This window comes from Aquarana catesbeiana, linkage group LG04 (genome assembly GCF_042186555.1).
Source record: "Aquarana catesbeiana isolate 2022-GZ linkage group LG04, ASM4218655v1, whole genome shotgun sequence".
NCBI classification, from domain to species: Eukaryota; Metazoa; Chordata; class Amphibia; order Anura; family Ranidae; genus Aquarana; species Aquarana catesbeiana.
Genome location: NC_133327.1, coordinates 433,213,072 through 433,232,040, shown reverse-complemented (window position 1 = coordinate 433,232,040; position 18,969 = coordinate 433,213,072). Strand labels below are relative to the sequence as shown.

At 44.3% G+C, this 18,969-nt stretch overlaps 1 protein-coding gene across 4 annotated transcripts in view; it reads right to left on the bottom strand.

Moving 5' to 3' along the window:
• The window catches only part of SYTL3 (synaptotagmin like 3), a 142,858-nt gene that overhangs the window by 78,446 nt on the left and 45,443 nt on the right, over positions 1-18,969 (bottom strand). For all 4 annotated transcript variants that reach the window (XM_073627403.1, XM_073627401.1, XM_073627404.1 and 1 more), the window contains 2 exons: positions 7,539-7,603; positions 6,505-6,556 (listed from right to left, as the gene is read on the bottom strand). In XM_073627403.1, coding sequence (XP_073483504.1) covers positions 6,505-6,556; positions 7,539-7,603 — 117 coding nt within the window. The remainder of the gene's footprint in view (positions 1-6,504; positions 6,557-7,538; positions 7,604-18,969) is intronic.

Sequence of the window (18,969 nt, the reverse complement as noted above, 5' to 3'; positions counted from 1 at the left end):
TCACAGCACTCCCAATCCCCTCTGTTACCTGTATCACCGAGACACGAAGCATGGTAGGTCCGGACAAAGGGCGGGACTTTGCAAGTGAAAGGCAGGTGATTCCTGGGACCGCCCCGATGCCTAGTAACCAATCACCTGCTTCTTAACACAAAGGGTCCTTTGTCCAGACCTGTCATGTTTCCCGTCCTGTGTGATAAAAGTAGCAGAGGGCAGGGGGAGTGCTGCGATGTTAAAGGGGCAGTCTGCGGGCCGGATAAAAACCGCTGGAGGGCCAGATTCGGCCCGCGGGCCGTAGTTTGAGGACCCCTGGTATATATCATATAAAACTGCATGCAGGGCATTGGACAAAGCACTGGGGACAAAAGGGATGTGAAATGATTTCATACAGTACTGTAATCTGTAAGATTACAGTACTGTATGTGTTATGATTTTTACTGTTTTTTGAATTTGCCGCCAGGCTCCACCCTGGGTGTTGCGACGCTCGCAGGGAACGGAGCCTGGCACAGAGAAGCTTCGGAGGAGACAGAGCCCACATACACAGCAGGGAACATCGCAGGATCCTGGGGACAAGGTAAGAACAGCGCACCAGGATCCTGCAATGTAATCCCAAGTGTGGCTCGGGGTTACCGCTAATGGTGCTGAAATTTAACATCGAGCCACACTCGGGAAAACCGTCAGGGAGGCTACGAAGTGAGCAGCCATCTAGATAAAGGAAGGCCTGTGGATGTGGTGTATCTGGATTTTGCAAAGGCATTTGATACAGTTCCCCACAAATGTTTACTTTACAAACTGAGGTCTGTTGGCATGGACCATAGGGTGAGAACCTGGATTGAAAACTGGCTACAGGGACGGGTCCAAAGGGTGGTGATAAATAGCGAGTACTCGGAATGGTCCGATGTGGTAAGTGGGGATCCCCCAGGATCTGTTTTGGGACCAATTCTGTTTAATTTATTCATAAATGATATGGAGGATGGGATAAACAGTTCAATCTCTATATTTGCGGATGATACAAAGTTAAGCAGGGCAATAACTTCAGCGCAGGATGCGGAAACCTTACAAGAAGACCTAATTAAAATAATGGGGTGGGCAACTACATGGCAAATGAGAGAAGAAGTAATCTGAATGACTGCACTCCAACAAAAATATCTTTATTAATGACAGTCTATACAAGCAAAAGGATAAAACAGATCACTAATGCGTTTCACAACGTAACTACTGGTGCTTACACTACTGAGCCTGCACTTGTACCTGACGGGGGGAGGAGATAATGTGGCTCAGACACCTGGAATGGATTTTCCTGTCTACATGGCAAATGAGGTTTAATGTTGAAAAATGTAAAGTAATGCATTTGGGTGCTAAAAATAAGAATGCAAGTTACTTGCAAGGGGCAGAACCTCTGGGGAAATCTAGGATGGAAAAGGACCTGGGGGTCCTAGTAGATGATAGGCTCAGTAATGGCATGCAATGCCAAGCTGCTGCAAGTAAAGCCAACAGAATATTGGCATGCATTAAAAAGGTGATTCACTCCAGAGATAAAACAATCATTTTCCCACTCTACAAGACTCTGGTCCAGCCGCATCTTGAGTATGCCGTCCAGTTCTGGGCACCAATCCTCAGGAAGGATGTGCTGGAACTGGAGAGAGTCCATGTCACGGAACGTCCCACACTCCGCTTGAGTGCTTCCGTCATATACCACTTCCTCCCAGTCTGTATACAGATATCCCAACCTCTCTGAGCACAAACAAGGCGACACTTACTTGTTGCTACCAAGAACTGACTTTTTTTAGAATCACAATTACAAGACTTTATATGCTGTTGGAACCTCCTCTAACAATACAACTGTAACTTAATTAACATGACCTAATTATCTAATCCTTTATACAGCCTAGGTGACTGAGACATGACCTTTCGCCCAGACTTGTGGTCACCGAGCTTCACACAGTTATATCAACACAATAGCTGGAGCTAATTACAATTAACAATACAAACAAAACCTAATTAACATGAGCTCCAATAGGAGTCGTCCCGTCTCCTACATTGTATAGAGGACAATGTGATCAGCTCATTCAATTAACATACATCCTGGGAGATTTTGTGGACAAATATTACTGTCCCATTTTAAGTAGTCCAAGATATATTTTCTCCCTCACTCTGTGCCAGGATGGTACAGGGTGCCTTAGACATAAGATGTATTCTGAGTTCCACGGGCCCCCCCGTCACATCTCTCCCCTTTTGGCAGAAGACTAACACAGGAGGAGACCCCAGACGGGTTGACTCCGAAGTTAGTAAACAGCTCCAGTCCTCTACTGCCTGTACCCACACAGTACCCCAAACAAATTGTTCCAAACAAAGCATTACTCACCCAGCCAACCTCTGCCTCTCTCTGAGAACATATCTGCCGCTGGGGAGAGGCCTGGACTGGCTCTTCTCCCTGGAATCCTTTCTGCCGCTGGAGAGAAGACAGGGGGACTGGGCTCACTCTGTCATGCTGTTGGGGATCTGGGCCCACTGCCCAGCATCCCTGGGGTATACAGGTGGAGACTGAAGTCCCATCCACCTTCACAGGAAATCCATCCTCTGTTAGTTGAGGGCAGAGTCCAGCAGTCCTCGGCCCTGTTGCCAGCCCTTCTGCTGGAAACCCCACACCATCTGTTCCGGCTAACTGTTGGAGAGGGAGGCCGACTGCCCCGCCTCCCTGGAACTCTGTAGTTGTTGCCGGTGCTGGGCAGAGGTTGGTAGCACTCTGCCCTGTTGCCAACACTTCTGCTGGGGACTCCGCATCCTCCGCTCCGGCTAACCGTTGGGGCAGGAGGCTGGCTTCCTCCACTCCCAAACTGTGTAGCTGCCATTGGGGAGGTAAGCCGGCTGCTTCCTTTTCCATTCCCTCATCTGGCTGCTGGGACGACATGTCGATGGTACTGTCTCCCAGGTGCACGGATCTTTGCTGGGGAGGAAAGCCCGCTTCCTCCACCCTGGCCAACTGTTGGGGAGGGACAACACACACCTCCTCTCCCTTCTCCCCCTGTATCTGCTGCTGGGAAGTGATTGCCATCTTCTCACCCTGAGCCTCCACAATTGCTGCAGGTGTGGGGCAGAGGTCTTGGACCCTCTGTCCGGTTGCCAGCACTTCTGCTGGGGGTTTGCCAGGTGGTTCCTCCTCTACAGAAACGTCTATTAAATCCCCAGTCTCTGGAATTGGTAAAAGTGTGGGACAGAGGTCTTGGACCCTCTGTTCAGTTACCAGATCTTCAGCTGGAGAAGTTTGTTTTAACTCCATAGATGCTGCTGGCAGAAAATCACATGTCCCTGTCAGTGTTGTGGGAGAAAGGCCGACTACCTCTTCTCTCAAGAAGGCCGAAGCCACTGTTGGTGCTGGGCAGAACACAGTGAACTTTGGCCCTGATAGCAGCTCTTCTGCTGGAGGCTCATCAGGTTGTTTTTCCTCAGCAGAAAAGTCTATCAAATCCCATGTCTCTGCAACTGATGTCTGGGGATAGAGGTTCACCATCTCCTGTCCATGGAACCCAGAAGATGCTATCATTTCTGGGCAGAGGTTAGCAGAGCTCTGCCCTGTTGTCAGCACTTCAGGTTTGGGGACGGCAATCTCCGGATTTTCCACTGCCGATTCTCTGGCATGCTGCTGAACTTGTTCTAGCAGTTTCCTGTATGCCCTTTCCAGATGCTGTTCCTTCCTTAGCAAATGGTCCAGATCAGGTTTGAGCTCTGAGACCCCTGCAAGACCGAGCATAGACTCTCTATAGTCTCTCAGGTCCTCAAGGTCAGGTTCCCCTTCATCGCCAAACATAAAAAGATCTGTAAGGCTCTCCCACAGCAATCCAGGGCCGCCAAAGTCATATCCCTCCGGAGAGCATTCTGTTGTCTCCCCTAAATATCCCTCCTCTGCGTGCCATTGCAGAGCCCGATAATGATTGTCCAGCTCTATCTCCTGCTGGACCAACCTGTCCAACTCAGTCACCCATTTCTCCTGGGGCTGCTCTCCCAGGAATGCCATCCGCAATGCCCGTTGGTCACTGGCCCGTTGCTCTTGGGTTGGAAAGCACTTGCCCTGTTTTATACCAGGGAGACGGAGGGCTGCAATCCAGAGCTCCACTCGAATTTGCTGCCTAAGCTCCAGGTATTCATCCTCAGACACAGTCCTGGTGTATGTTGAAAGGATGATCCGCAGCAGCCCCGGGAATTCTGATGCCAGGTCCATATCTCCGCTAGGGTGACTGAAGTCTGCTATGCTGATCTTGGATCCAGTTGGAGGTTTGGATGTCCCAGACTTCAGGAAGCTTTCCCGCTGCTTGCCACCAATGTCACGGAACGTCCCACACTCCGCTTGAGTGCTTCCGTCATATACCACTTCCTAAGTTCTGGAACACGAGTCCAATGGATCTGGCTATAGGAACCCCAAGAACTAGACAACACCAGTCTTGGAGTACATCAGAACTAACCTTTATTTGAGATATCACACACATTTATACACCAGGCTGACTCAAAGCTAACCTAATTAACATGAGCTAATTATCTCATCCTTTATACAGCCTAGGTGACTGAGACATGACCTTTCGCCCAGACTTGTGGTCACCGAGCTTCACACAGTTATATCAACACAATAGCTGGAGCTAATTACAATTAACAATACAAACAAAACCTAATTAACATGAGCTCCAATAGGAGTCGTCCCGTCTCCTACATTGTATAGAGGACAATGTGATCAGCTCATTCAATTAACATACATCCTGGGAGATATTGTGGACAAATATTACTGTCCCATTTTAAGTAGTCCAAGATATATTTTCTCCCTCACCCTGTGCCAGGATGGCACAGGGTGCCTTAGACATAAGATGTATTCTGAGTTCCACGGGCCCCCCCGTCACAGTCCAGAGAAGAGCAACAAAGCTAATAAAGGGACTAGAGGATCTCAGCTATGGGGAAAGACTACAAACATTTAACTTAGGCCCCTTTCACACAAGGCGGACTCCGCTTCCACGGAGTCCGCCTCTGTCCGCCGGCTCATTGGGAGATCAGTCCGTTGATCTCTGCTGAGACGGCGGATGACAGGTCACTCTCTGCTCACTGAGCGTGGAGGGGCTTGTCAGGTGCCGCTGCCGCCTATGGAGGGATCGGATGAAAACGGACAGCATGTCCGTTGTCATCAGATCTCACCCGATCTGATTCGCCAGCGACGGACCTGGACGTCGGGCCATCCGTCTGCTTTTAGCGGATCGGACCGGGTCGGATGTCAGCAGACATGTCTCCGCTGACATCCGTCACTCCATAGGCTAACATGGAGCGCCCGTTCAGGTCCACCGTCAAAACTGACAGGCGGACCTGAACGGTCCGATCGTGTGAAAGGGGCCTTATTCTCTCTGGAGAGGAGACGATTGAGAGGGGATATGATAGCGATGTACAAATACCGTACTGGTGACCCTAGCATAGGGAAAAAACTTTTCAGTGAACTAGGAATTTAAAAAGACACACGGCCATTCACTGAAATTGGAAGAGAAGCAGTTTAACCTTAAACTGTGTAGAGAGATCTTTACTGTCAGAGCGGTAAGGATGTGGAATTCTCTTCCACAACCAGAGGTATCAGCATGGAGCTTCGATAGTTTAAAAAAACTATTAGATGGACACCTTAACGATCACAACATACAACAACAGGGGTATACAAAGTACTATTGACATAAACACAAGCACACTCACACACCACAGGTTGAACTGGATGGACTGGTGTCTTTTTTCAGCTGTACCAACTATGCAACTATGTAACTGATTGGTTCTATGCAGAGCTACACCAGATTTTGCACTCTCCAGTTTTAGTAAATCATCCCCACTGTCCGAATCATGGAGTTCTCAATAATAGTACAAAGGTGCAGTGCTACTACCTCCCCTGGTATCCCACATGGCTGAAATTACCGGTGATCATGTGTGGATTGCTAAGAGCACCCAACAGATCTAGTACAGGAAAAGTGCCGGTACCACAGAAACCCACAGTATTGCTTGAAGCTTTATTGTAAAGTGTTGTAAACAGCTCAGAAAGTCTAATGACTAAAGCATTTTAAGCTGAAACACATTGACTTTCTGTGCTGTTTACACTGCTTTACAATAAAACTTCAAACAATACTGTGATTTACGATGGTGCCCGCTCTTCTCTTGATCTCAATACAAGATCAATCAAAAAAAGACTTAACCCAGGTATACTAATTAAACCTGTATAGTGTATTGAACACATAGACAGGAAAAACTGTCTTGTCTTTCTCTGCTGCTATAAAAAAGCAAAATATCCTGGACAAGAAACATTCTATAAAAACAGTTACAATATTACAAAGGATTGCTACTGTATATGTCTCAGTGAATTCTATCCTACGGGCCCTTGAATATAGAAATAGTCACATTTATAAGAATTCTGTACCGTACAGAATTAAAGCAAAGCTGCTCTTCAAACATTTGAAGCTGATATGAACAACAAAATTAATGAAGGTCATTATCGGTACTTACTTCAATTTTTGGTAGGATTTCAAAAGCTTAGCACTTGCTGATTCATGTTTTCCTTTGAAAGAAAAGTTTTAATTATTAAAACGAAATATACATGCACATGTTTCACAATTAAATTAGTTTAGCGCACTTTACTGCATTAACAGGTGCGCCTGCTGGGCACACAGTATTAACTGTATGTAGCTTCAGCTACATTATACAGTGCTGTGTTCTGGCTGTCGGAATAGGAACTACCTGTCCCATTAGACAACACAATAGAGTCGGCCTGAGCGCCTCTCAGCCATTCATGGGAAGCTTTGTATTTTATGAATGAATACAAAGCTTCCCCTGATTGGCAGAAGTAGAGATGCCATCTTATGACATCACAATCTCTGTTTCAGCCAATCAGAAGAAGCATTGTATTCATTCATAGAATACAAAGCTTCCCCTGAATGGCTGAGAGACGCACAGCCTGAGTCTATTGATTTGTCTCAACTCTCTAACTGCCACGTTTCTTGGACAGGTTGGTCTGGTAAAGGAAGATGAAAAGTAACAGACTTACTGGCAGGATCACCAAGTGAAAAAAAGGAAAAAAACCCTAAAAAAAACCTATTGCAGCCAACACATTGTTTTATAGGTATTTCAGCCACCACATTTAAGGACTGTTAAGATGCAGCATTTAAATGTTTGCTTTTGGGTTGAGATACGCTTTAAGGATCCCACAACAGGTGCACTATGGGCAGTGAGAACACATTACATTCTGTCACATGACTTAATTGTATTGGGAGTACAATAAAGAAAAAAAGGCACATCTAGCTCTGTTTATTATAGAGAATGGACCGTGTGGTTAAAACTCTACTGCCTTTTCCTGTCACTAAGGTTTACAACCATTTCAGTTTAAACACAATTTTTTTTGGGCTTTATGACTCATTAGGGTACTCTGTAGAATGACAGGATACAAACTGCTAGAGTGATACAGACAGGAAAATAAAATAAAGTTATTTTTAGGGTCATTTTATAGCTCTACCAGCAGACTCTCACACAAATATAACCTTTACCTGCACATGGAAATTTCTTTTCTCTTTCATCGAAGAACCATTCACCAGTCTTTATTTTAACTTCTCTAAAATATATAAGAAAAAATGTGATTGTTCTAATTATATACTTTAAGCTGTTAAAAACTCAACATACACAGAAAATAGTATTTTCCAAAGTATAAGACATGCATTAACGCTGATATGTATCCTAACAGCATATGTGAAGAGTTGCAAACTTAGCTGGATATCGATTGTGATGCCTAAACATTAATGGCATGCTATAAAGTCTCCTTTGCACCTGAACGTGATGTGGGAAACCCGCTTTCTGGGCACCACATTCAAAACGCACTGGGTGTGTGATCTGCTGTGGGTCTCAATCTATTCCTAACGATACCCCAAAGCAGTGCATGTGCCTACACTTGATCAGATGGTACTGTAGTACCATGTGATCCATTTGCCATTGTGGAGATTTACTAAAACTGGTGCACACAGAATCTGGTGCAGCTGTGCATAGTAACCAATCATCTTCTAACTTCAGCTTGTTCATTTAAGCTTTGACAATAAAACCTAAAAACTGATTGATTACTATGCACAATTGCACCAGATTCTGTGTGTACCAGTTTTAGTAAATCATCCCAAATGTGTTTTTAAAAGTAGAGAATGCAGTATTTTTGGTGTGATCCAGTGTGATTTTAGCTGATCAAATGAATGGGCTGAAAATCGCACTGAATCACACAGGAATGGCACAGCATTGCTAATCACGTTCCTGTGTGATTTAGGTGTGAACCGGTACCAAGAAAATATGGAGTCTCCTAGCCGAAAGGAGTTACAGACCATAATCAATAGGCAAGAATTGTATACACGTAAAGGTTCCAGTGGTCATCTTGCAGAAAGGAAAACAGAAGAAGGGCGCAATATCATTTAGTTTGCAAGAATATAAATGGATATGCACCTGTTATACCCAGGAATATGGCAAAAGCAAGGCTATGCATAATCAAAAGTGGTGCAGCACGACGGAAAAATTTGTTTTGTTTCGGTTTATTCGTTTAGTAAATAATTTTGTTTTGTCATAATCATTATGTTAGAATGATTTGCTTTTGGAACATTTTCATTATTTCGGGAGAGTACATATTCCTTTCAAAAATTTGTTTAACACCCTAAAAGGGTAAGAGGACACCCTAAAAAGGGTGAGAGGACAGTTTTTAAGGCATCCATCATTCCATCATATATAGATGGGGGTCAACATACCTAAAAAAGCACAAAACAAAAAAGAGGGAATAAGGAGAGAATTATCCTCAAGAACAGTAGGTATAAAGTGACCCCGGGTGCTATACGGCTTTGTAGCATTGTAATATTTATTGGACTTGTTTTAAAATATCAACACTTATAATTTAACAAAAACCCTCCACCTGACACTGTAATAACAATGTTGTTATTTAAAATTGCAACAACCTCACAGGGCCCAGCCTCAAGTGAGACACCACATTTTATCAAAATAAATTAGCAATCACCTTTCAAAATTAAGTATCACTCATGTCAAAAGTTCAGAAGAGCATTGGAGGTATATAGCAACAAAAAAATGAAAAAAATCAAATGACATGTGAGCATTTATTTGGAAGGTGGTATAATCTTTCAGTGGCTAATCAGTGAATGAGAGATCTCTGAACTGAATGCATCCTTGAATGGACAAAAAGTTCCTCACTTTGAACCACTAAGGTATTCCCCTTTAGATTTGAAGATACTGGATAGACAGTGTATGATCTTGCATTTGATCCACCCCCTATAGGTTCTGAAGAAGCCCGCTAAGATTGACAGCGGGCAAAACATGTCAACCATGTGACACTCCACATGGGACCCAACAGTCTCTTGTTATGTACAGTGAGGCTCAATGAGACCCAGGGATTATCTCTGCTGAAACCAGAACAGATTGCTGACTGCGCATGTACAGAACCCTGAGGGGATTGGAGACAGAGGAGACTGGCATAAAGCCAGTAAACCGTTGGCTGCCGCTGGATACTACAGCCACCAAGATAGTCAGGACTCTTGGAACGTCCTGCATCTGGATACATTCAATGCAGGGATTTCCCATTCACTGATTAGCTACTGAAACAGACTATACCATATCATATTTCTGGAGTTTTACTTCCTGGTTGATACAGCCAGGTGGCCTAAGTTGGAAGTTGCAAGTAGATCCAGCAGGGTGTGGATTCATGCCCCCTGGCAGGGGAGTACTGCTTGGCTCCAGGCCTCCTGGTGTAATAAACATGGAAGTGCTTGATTAACACGTCTGCAAACAAAGCTTCAAAGAAAGCCACTGCTGCCAAGATGACTGATGGACTGAGCTATAGGAGATCAAAGAATAGCTGTCACTGGAGATCTGACCCGGGTCAAATGGCAGTGATTCATGGACAAATGCTGCCCCTAGAGGACACTACAGCATGCTTCCTGGAGCATGGACACATAAGAAGGTCTACCTCTTATTGATATTCCATTGGATAGAAAGCTAGATGGGTGTTGTGTATAGGTGGGGTCCGAATGCAGTTTAAAAGTGCTCATTGAATGGAAAGTCTCTCTCTTGTCTCATAGCTCTTGCCTGATGGCTCTCTTGCCATTAAGCCCAGCTGAAGGATACTGACCACCGAGGACGACCTTACATAAAGTATCATTGATGTTCTTTTGTTTTATATGCTCTGTAATATTTTCCTTTAGTGTTTATATGTTAGCGTTCCTATTTTATTGGGAGATAAAAAAGACCCTTGTTTTTTTAGGGAGTGTGTTTATTTAATAGCTAACCTTATTATTGTACCATCACCATCAACATTATCAGAGCTTTGCCAGACTAGCTAACTATAGGAATAGACAAGTTAATACATATATATGGAATAAATAGAGGGAAACTATAACCACCCAAATATTTATTTCAACCATCCTCCAAATACATGTAATTTAATTTTTCATTGCTATATACCTCCAATGCTCTTCTGAGCTTATGACATCAGTGATACTTAATTTTGAAAGGTAATTCATTTTGATAAAATGTGGTGTACCACTTGAGACTGTGCCCTGTGAGGTTGTTGCAATTTTAAATAAAGCTGTTATTATGGTTTCAGGTGGAGGGTTTTGATACATTATAAGTGCTGATATTTTAAAATAAGTCCAATAAAGATTACATTTCTACAAAGCAGCATATCACCTGTGGTCACTTTATTCCTACTTTTCTTGAGAGTATATATTCCTTGTTCCAAATCGATTCGTATTTTCAGAAGTTCTGTTATTCTTTCATTGTATCAGAAGATTGGCTAAATTAGTTTTAATGTGTTAATTTGTTATTTCTGGGGATTACTTATGCACTCTGAGCCATCCCTTCTAGTTCAACCCACAAAGAGAAATTAAATAAGCTGATTGGACAATGTAGACTGGAGTCGCGTGCATCCGAAAGTACTGAACGAAACAAAAACTAACTTAATTTCAGATTAATTTGTTATGTTATAATTCTGATGGATCCACCTCCATTCAACCCAGGATTACAGTGCCAGTTCCCGCATCGCATCTCACCCGCAGGCAGTTCACACTGCCCTCTGTGAACCACTGTGTGTGTCATACAAAGTTAATGACACCCCCAGATTGCTTTGCAGATCGCAGTGTGAACACCCATGCGATCTGATTCCAGTGTGGGGAAAAAAAAAGATTCCTGCAGCATTTTCGTGCGAATGCAATGCGAGTTCAACCATACAAACTGTATTAAAACATGTAAAAAACCATGCTGAGTGATCAAACATAAACATAGACATAAAAAAAGCTGACATTCTATAGCAGGTGTGGGATTGGTGACGTCAGTGCGTCGCTCTTCCCTACGTGTTTCGTCATAGATGACGTCGTCCAGGGGCACAGGCGGTGAGCTGAGTCACCACACTTTATACATTGCACCGAGAACCAAGCCTCGGTGTGAACATATGCAAATCAAACAAAATTCAGGTAGCCAAACCTCGATCTGAACCTCAGTTGGCCATATTGAGACCCATACCAAGCCTCAATTTGGGAACTTTGTGCCCGAAAACACCTAAATAAGGTCATCAGACATCTAAAATATTAGCATATGCAATAACTGTTTGACATCCGTCAACTTAACTTGCTCCGCTCTAAATCACCTATTTAGAACTTTTAACGGTTTAAAACAAATATGATCTTGTCTCACCCCACATCTGTTATAATAAAAAGGAGTTAGAATTCTATGTAACCCACATGGCCCCGCCACATTACATAATTAAAACAATATTTCCCATACCTTAAAATGAAATGACCCAGAAATCAGAGAGTCATAGCATGGTGTCACCTAAGGTGACTCAAAACGATGGAAATCCATGGTTGGTTAAAAAATAGCGATCAATAAGCCCCAAGGTTATCACACATACCCGGATGTGGAAAAGGTCCTCAACCAGGTGTCACCTAAAGGGTGATTCTCAACAGTTACAGAAATGCCACCGGAATAGCATTTAGGTAATCGTTTCAAATGTGTCTAACCTCATCGGCAGCCTACCTTTAAACCCAATAACAACAGGCCCTAAGGGATACATATTAAAATAAATTTACCCCGATCATTAGAGCCTTCTTGTTATGTCTTATTAGGACTAGATCTATCCCCAGAACTATCTATGCCCAAAAGATGTAGACTGGAGTCGTGTGCATCCGAAAGTACAGAACGAAACAGAAGCTAACTTAATTTCGATTAATTTGTTATGTTATGATTCAGAGATTCTGATAGATCCACCTCCATCCAACCCAAAAACAATAAGTAGGAATGATCTTTTTCCACTTTGAGCCCTGGTTCACACTATTGCAATGCGGGAACCACACTGCCCTCTGTGAACCGCTGTGGATGTCAATACAAAGTTAATGACACCCCCAGATTGGTTCGCAAATCGCAGTGCGAACACCCATGCAATCTGATTCCAGTGTGGGAAAAAAAAAGGTTCCTGCAGCATTCTGCGAATGCAATGCGAGTTCAGCCATACAAACTGTATGGCTGAATTTGCATTGCACAGATATCACATGTGATCTGCACAGCAATGCTGTGCAAATCACATGCGATGTCTGTGTTCGCAATAGTGTGAACCCTTACTGTATTTATTGCAATATGTTTCCATTTCATATGTACAGGCAGTCCCCGAGTTACGAACGGGTTAGGGACTGCCTGTTTGTTCTTAAGTCAGATTTGTTCGTAAGTCAGATGAGCATGCGCAGAACGGCAGAGACGTCATTTTCTGATGTTTTCCAATGTTTTACGCTGTTTTCCGATGTTTTCCTATGTGCCCGCCGACGCCGCCTCCTGTTCGTAAGTAGGAGTCGTTCGCAAGTCGGAGGTTCGTAACTCGGAGACCCCCTGTAGTGCATTTTTTTTAAATAATGAAAAATGTTATTGCAAAAAGAATTGGCAGATTATTCAAGAGTCAAAGACTACTCCACTGCTCTCATCCATATAAAATATATGAATCCAAAATTTACATAATTCTGGTTGAAAAAAGTCCATCCAGTTCAACCACCAGAGAAAACAAACAAAGCAAAAAAAAAAAACACACAAACAAATAGAAAACCTCCATATACACTAACCTATAGACACAGTTGGTCCAGAGGCATCAATAAATAAACAATAAAGCATGATCCAATGTGCGCACATACAAATTCAATGAATAGTCTCTCGTGTTCAACCTCATATAAAAAAAATGTTTTTAGAAAAATTCACGCTATGCTCACTAGAAAAAAAACAAATGGCTCAGAATCAATTCAGATCATTTGTTATGTTGTTTTGTTATTTTGGATGCTTCAAACATTAACAAAAGGCCTAAACTATCACCTCGTGTCATCCAAATAAAATGAATGAATATGAATTAATTTAATGTTTTCGTTATAATTTATTTTGGATTCATTGAAATTTGTTACTGTTGTGATTCAGAGATTCAGATACTTCTGAATCTCTAAATAACGCAAATTACTGGGGAATTTTAATTAATAGGGAAACGAATTGCATATGTCTAATGCCAACAACAGATACAGCTAAAACAATTCAAATATAGGAAAGAGGCACAGCATACATCTGACTTACATACAACTCATACTTACAAACGGAGGCAGCTCCATGCTGGTCACAGAAATCGCTGGGCAGCCATCTTGCCGGCTACTGAATCCCACGCTGGATGGCTCTGAGGATCAGGGACCACTGCTGCTACTGCAGGTTAAGGACTCACAACAAGTGGGCATATTCCACTGATGAGCCTTATATCAGGCTCTAACTCTCTAATTCCAGTCCCATCCTCTCCAACAAGTCCATCATCCTCTACCAAAAATGTTGTACTTTACAGTATTTGAAAATGTTTAAGCATTTACATGCACAGGTAAAATAAAAAATATGCGAAGGCAAACATCTGTCCAAGTTGCATTTAAAGTAGAACTTCATGCAAATTTTAGTTGGTGATTTTTGGGTTCTCTGTTCTACGCCTCAACTCCAAAAATGGCCTCAGCCCCTGGCACACCTAATTAGTTATAACATTTCTGCAAACACTTTCAAGAAAGCAAGTGAAGAAAGTACCAATATCCTGTGGATTGATATCAGAAACAGACAGACACAACTGGTAGTGATAAACGAGCTGAATATATTATCACGGTTTAAAGCATATAGAAAATTTACAACACGTTTAAACCTTGCTGCAAAGGATTAATATATTAAAAAGATAACCTTCAATGCTTAGCAACTGTAAGTATAGAAAAGGCGGTAATCTATATGCCCTTAACTAGGGATGAGCTTCGAGTTCGAGTCGAACTCATGTTCAACTCGAACATCGGCTGTTCGCAAGTTCGCTGAACAGCGAACAATTTGGGGTGTTCGCGGCAAATTCGAATGCTGCGGAACACCCTTTAAAAGTCTATGGGAGAAATCAAAAGTGCTAATTTTAAAGGCTTATATGCAAGTTATTGTCATAAAAAGTGTTTGGGGACCTGGGTCCTGCCCCAGGGGACATGGATCAATGCAAAAAAAAGTTTTAAAAATGGCCGTTTTTTCAGGAGCAGTGATTTTAATAATGCTTAAAGCCAAACAATAAAAGTGTAATATCCCTTTAAATTTCGTAGCTGGGGGGTGTCTATAGTATGCCTGTAAAGGGGCGCATGTTTCCCATGTTTAGAACAGTCTGACAGCAAAATGACATTTCAAAGGAAAAAAAGTCATTTAAAACTACTCGTGGCTATTGCATTGCCGGTCCGACAATACACATAAAAGTTAATTGATAAAAACGGCATGGGAATTCCCCACAGGGGAACCCCGAACCAAAATTCTTTCTTCTATTTTCCTTCATCTTCTTCTTCTTCTGGTTCTTCTGGCTCTTCTGGTTCTTCCTCCGGTGTTCTCGTCCAGCATCTCCTCTGCGGCGTCTTCTATCTTCTTCCCGCTCTGCACCCATGGCATGGGGGGAGTCTCCCGCTCTTCTCTTCATCTTCTTCTCTTCTTCATCTTCTTCTCTTCTTCTCTTCTTCATCTTCTTCTCCAGGCCGCTCCGCACCCATGGTGGCATGGTGGGAGGCTCCCGCTGTGTGACGCATCTCCTCTTCTGACGGTTCTTAAATAATGGGGGGTGGGGCCACTTGGTGACCCCGCCCCCTCTGACGCACGGGACATGACGGGACTTCCCTGTGGCATTCCCCGTGACGTCACAGGGAAGTCCCATCAAGTCACCGTGCGTCAGAGGGGGCGGGGTCACCGGGTGGCCCCGCCCCCCGTTATTTAAGAACCGTCAGAAGAGGAGACGCGTCACACAGTGGGAGCCTCCCTCCATGCCACCATGGATGCGGAGCGGCCCGGAGAAGAAGATGAAGAAGAGAAGAAGAGAAGAAGAGAAGAAGATGAAGAAGAGAAGAAGATGAAGAGAAGAGCGGGAGCCTCCCCCCATGCCATGAGTGCGGAGCGGCCCGAGGAGAAGAAGATAGAAGACGCCGCAGAGGAGATGCTGGACGAGAACACCTGAGGAAGAACCAGAAGAGCCAGAAGAACCAGAAGAAGAAGATGAAGGAAGATAGAAGAAAGAAGAAAGAAGAAGCATTTAAATAAAGGAATTGTCAAAAACTGACTCTTGTAATTTTTAACATTTTTGACAGTTTTTTAGTGAAATGGTACCCTTACCATTTCACACAGGGGGGGCTGGGATCTGGGGGTCCCCTTGTTAAAGGGGGCTTCCAGATTCCGATAAGCCCCCCGCCCGCAGACCCCCACAACCACCGGCCAGGGTTGTGGGGATGAGGCCCTTGTCCTCATCAACATGGGGACAAGGTGTTTTGGGGGGCTACCCCAAAGCACCCTCCCAATGTTGAGGGCATGTGGCCTGGTACGGTTCAGGGGGGGGCGCTCTCTCGTCCCCCCCTATTTTCCTGCGGCCTGCCAGGTTGCGTGCTCGGATAAGGGTCTGGTATGGATTTTTGGGGGACCCCACGCCGTTTTTTTTTATTTTGGCACGGGGTTCCCCTTAAAATCCATACTAGACCTGAAGGGTCTGGTATGGAATTTAGGGGGACCCCCACGTCATTTTTTTTTTTCATTTTGGCCGGGGTTCCCCTTAATATCCATACCAGACCTGAAGGGCCTGGTATGGAATTTAGGGGGACCCCCACATCATTTTTTTTTTTAATTTTGGTTGGGGGTTCCCCTGTGGGGAATTCCCATGCTGTTTTCATCAATGAACTTTTATGTGTATTGTCGGACCGGCAATGCAATAGCCACGAGTAGTTTTAAATGACTTTTTTTCTTTGAAATGTCATTTTGCTGTCAGACTGTTCTAAACACGGGAAACATGCACCCCTTTACAGGCATACTATAGACACCCCCCAGCTACGAAATTTATAGGGATATTACACTTTTATTGTTTGACTTTAAGCATTATTAAAATCACTGCTCCTGAAAAAACGGCCGTTTTTAAAACTTTTTTTTGCATTGATCCATGTCCCCTGGGGCAGGACCCAGGTCCCCAAACACTTTTTATGACAATAACTTGCATACTGTATAAGCCTTTAAAATTAGCACTTTTGATTATTCATGTTCGTGTCCCATAGACTTTAACGGTGTTCGTGTGTTCGAACAAACTTTTTTCCTGTTCGCTTGTTCTGGTGCGAACTGAACAGGGGGGTGTTCGGCTCATCCCTACCCTTAACACAGGCGCTAAGAGGGAGGAGAGAAGACTGGCCAACTTCTCAGCTCTTTTTGGGCTGCAAACTTGAGAGGCACACATACAAAGAAAAGAATGGGTTACACAAGTACAGTAAGCACAGTTCTGTAATGTTATAGGTCCTGAGGGGAAGAATTGTAGTGTCTTCTGCTAGCAAACGATGGGGCCCTTGTTTTAGGAGTAGGTTTAAACAAGCTCGCGTGGAGCAGTAATCATCTAGAATGTTCCGTTGGGTAGAAATTTTAAAAGCACAAACTACTAGAGATGGCAACTCGAAACAAGCATTCCGTGACACTAAAAAGGGAAATTGGTGTCTGCATGCAGTGTCCGTATGGTGTCAAGTCATCATCTCTTGCTGATGGCCGATCGAGTTGACTGGTAGCAAAACTTGCAAGGTGAACAGGCAGTGGCCGACCCGATACCCGGATGGGTATCTCGATACCTGGATGGGTATCTCGATACCTGAAAGGCCTGGGTCATCTCTGCTGAGCTGAGTGATGCTGGGCTGCTGAGTAGGGTCCCTAGACTAAATAGTAGTGGACTACGTGGCTGTCTTTGCTCCTGGCTCCCCTCAGGTGTCCTCACTCCTCCGTCTCCAGGCAACACTCTCCTGGCAGTCTCTGGAAAATCTTGGCTTTCTCCCCCACTGCCAGCCTGGCTCTCTCTCTCAGGTGGAGTCCCACCACACAGTCCCGTTACCTCACCACGCCTGTCCTCTATCTCCTCTCTTCACGGTAACTCTCTCGGTAGTCTCCAGAGAAACGTGGCTTTCTCCCCCTCTGTTGGGGCACATAGTTCCTGGTGTCAGCGTGTGTCTCTCTCCTCATTTTGGCACCACAGTTCCTCCCCCTCACACACTCCTCCTCTCCTCACTGTTAAGTGTCACTGTGTCCCAGCAAAGGACTTTTTGAGCCTTGGTATCTCCATTTCTTTTAAGCAATCTCCTCTCTTCTGTCTCCTGCACTCTCTCTTTCATTCACCTCAGTATTTCCCTCTCTGATGCTGGTACCTCAGACAGCTCTCCTCAGATGCTGGTACCTCAGACAACTCATCTCAGATGCTGGTACCTCAAACAGCTCTCCTCAGATGCTGGTACCTCAGACAGCTCTCCTCACTCTCCTCAGATGCTGGTACCTCAGACAGCTTTCCTCACTTCCTGAAACTCCCCTTTTTTTCAAGTCTGCTCTGTGTCTCTGAGTTTTTTTTCTGACAGGACAAGTCAGCATCTCAATGTCTCCATCTTGTGGCCAAAGGAGACATTGCATTACAACATGCCTGCTACACATGATAACCCAAAATTTTCAAAATCGAGTTGTCACAGAGACAGAATGTGAGGTGAACAGGGGCACAGACAGCTAAACAAACCCTACAAGGGTATTAACCCTTCCCAATTCTATCCAAAATGTAAAAATATTTTTTTGGCTGGAATTACACTTAGTGTACAGGTATTCCTATTGGAAGATTTGATCTTATTCCAGGGACAACTCCAAACTTTAATAGTTCCCTTCATTTTCTTTCTTGGTGAAAATGGTGAACCAGTGCAAATAAAAGGTTGAATCACATGGACAGCAATAAAAACTTCACAAGGGGGCTTAAGCCAAGTACACACTATTCGTGGGTTAAATGGAAAAAAAAAAACTGTCATCCCCGGCCGGAGCCGCTGTACTAATGATCCAATGTTAGTACAGTGATCTCCCATGCTGAGCTGTTGTGTTCTGACAGGGAAACGCCCCCCTCCCCTGCCAGAACACTCCGATCAGCACTCTCTGCCATTGGCTGAGAGTGCTGATTGCGAGCCGGTCAGCTGCTGGTTTTCCAGCATGCATGTCCGCCAGAAGCTTGCCAAACCACCGGCTTCTGTCATATCGGCTGGCATACACACAGGCCAAATGTCGGCCGGTGCTCGGCCCATGTGTACGGGTCTTAATCCTTGCCCACTCTATTCAAACTAAAAAATAAGTATTGCCTAGAGATACACTTTAACTGCTTGCTGCCCACCCCGCCGTGCAGCGCTCGTTCTGGGGCGACGTCATATGACGACATCCCAGAATGGGTGCACAGTACGGAGATCGTGGCCGCGCCGTGTCGCTAGGACACGGCGCAACCCCAATCTCTGTAAAGAGCCGTGTCCGTAGCTCTTTAACCGTGTGATCGGCTGTGTCCAATCACAGACGGTCACATGTAAACAAAGAGATGCCGGTAATCGGCTCTCCTCGCCTCACACTGACAGAGTGTGAGGAGTGGAAAGC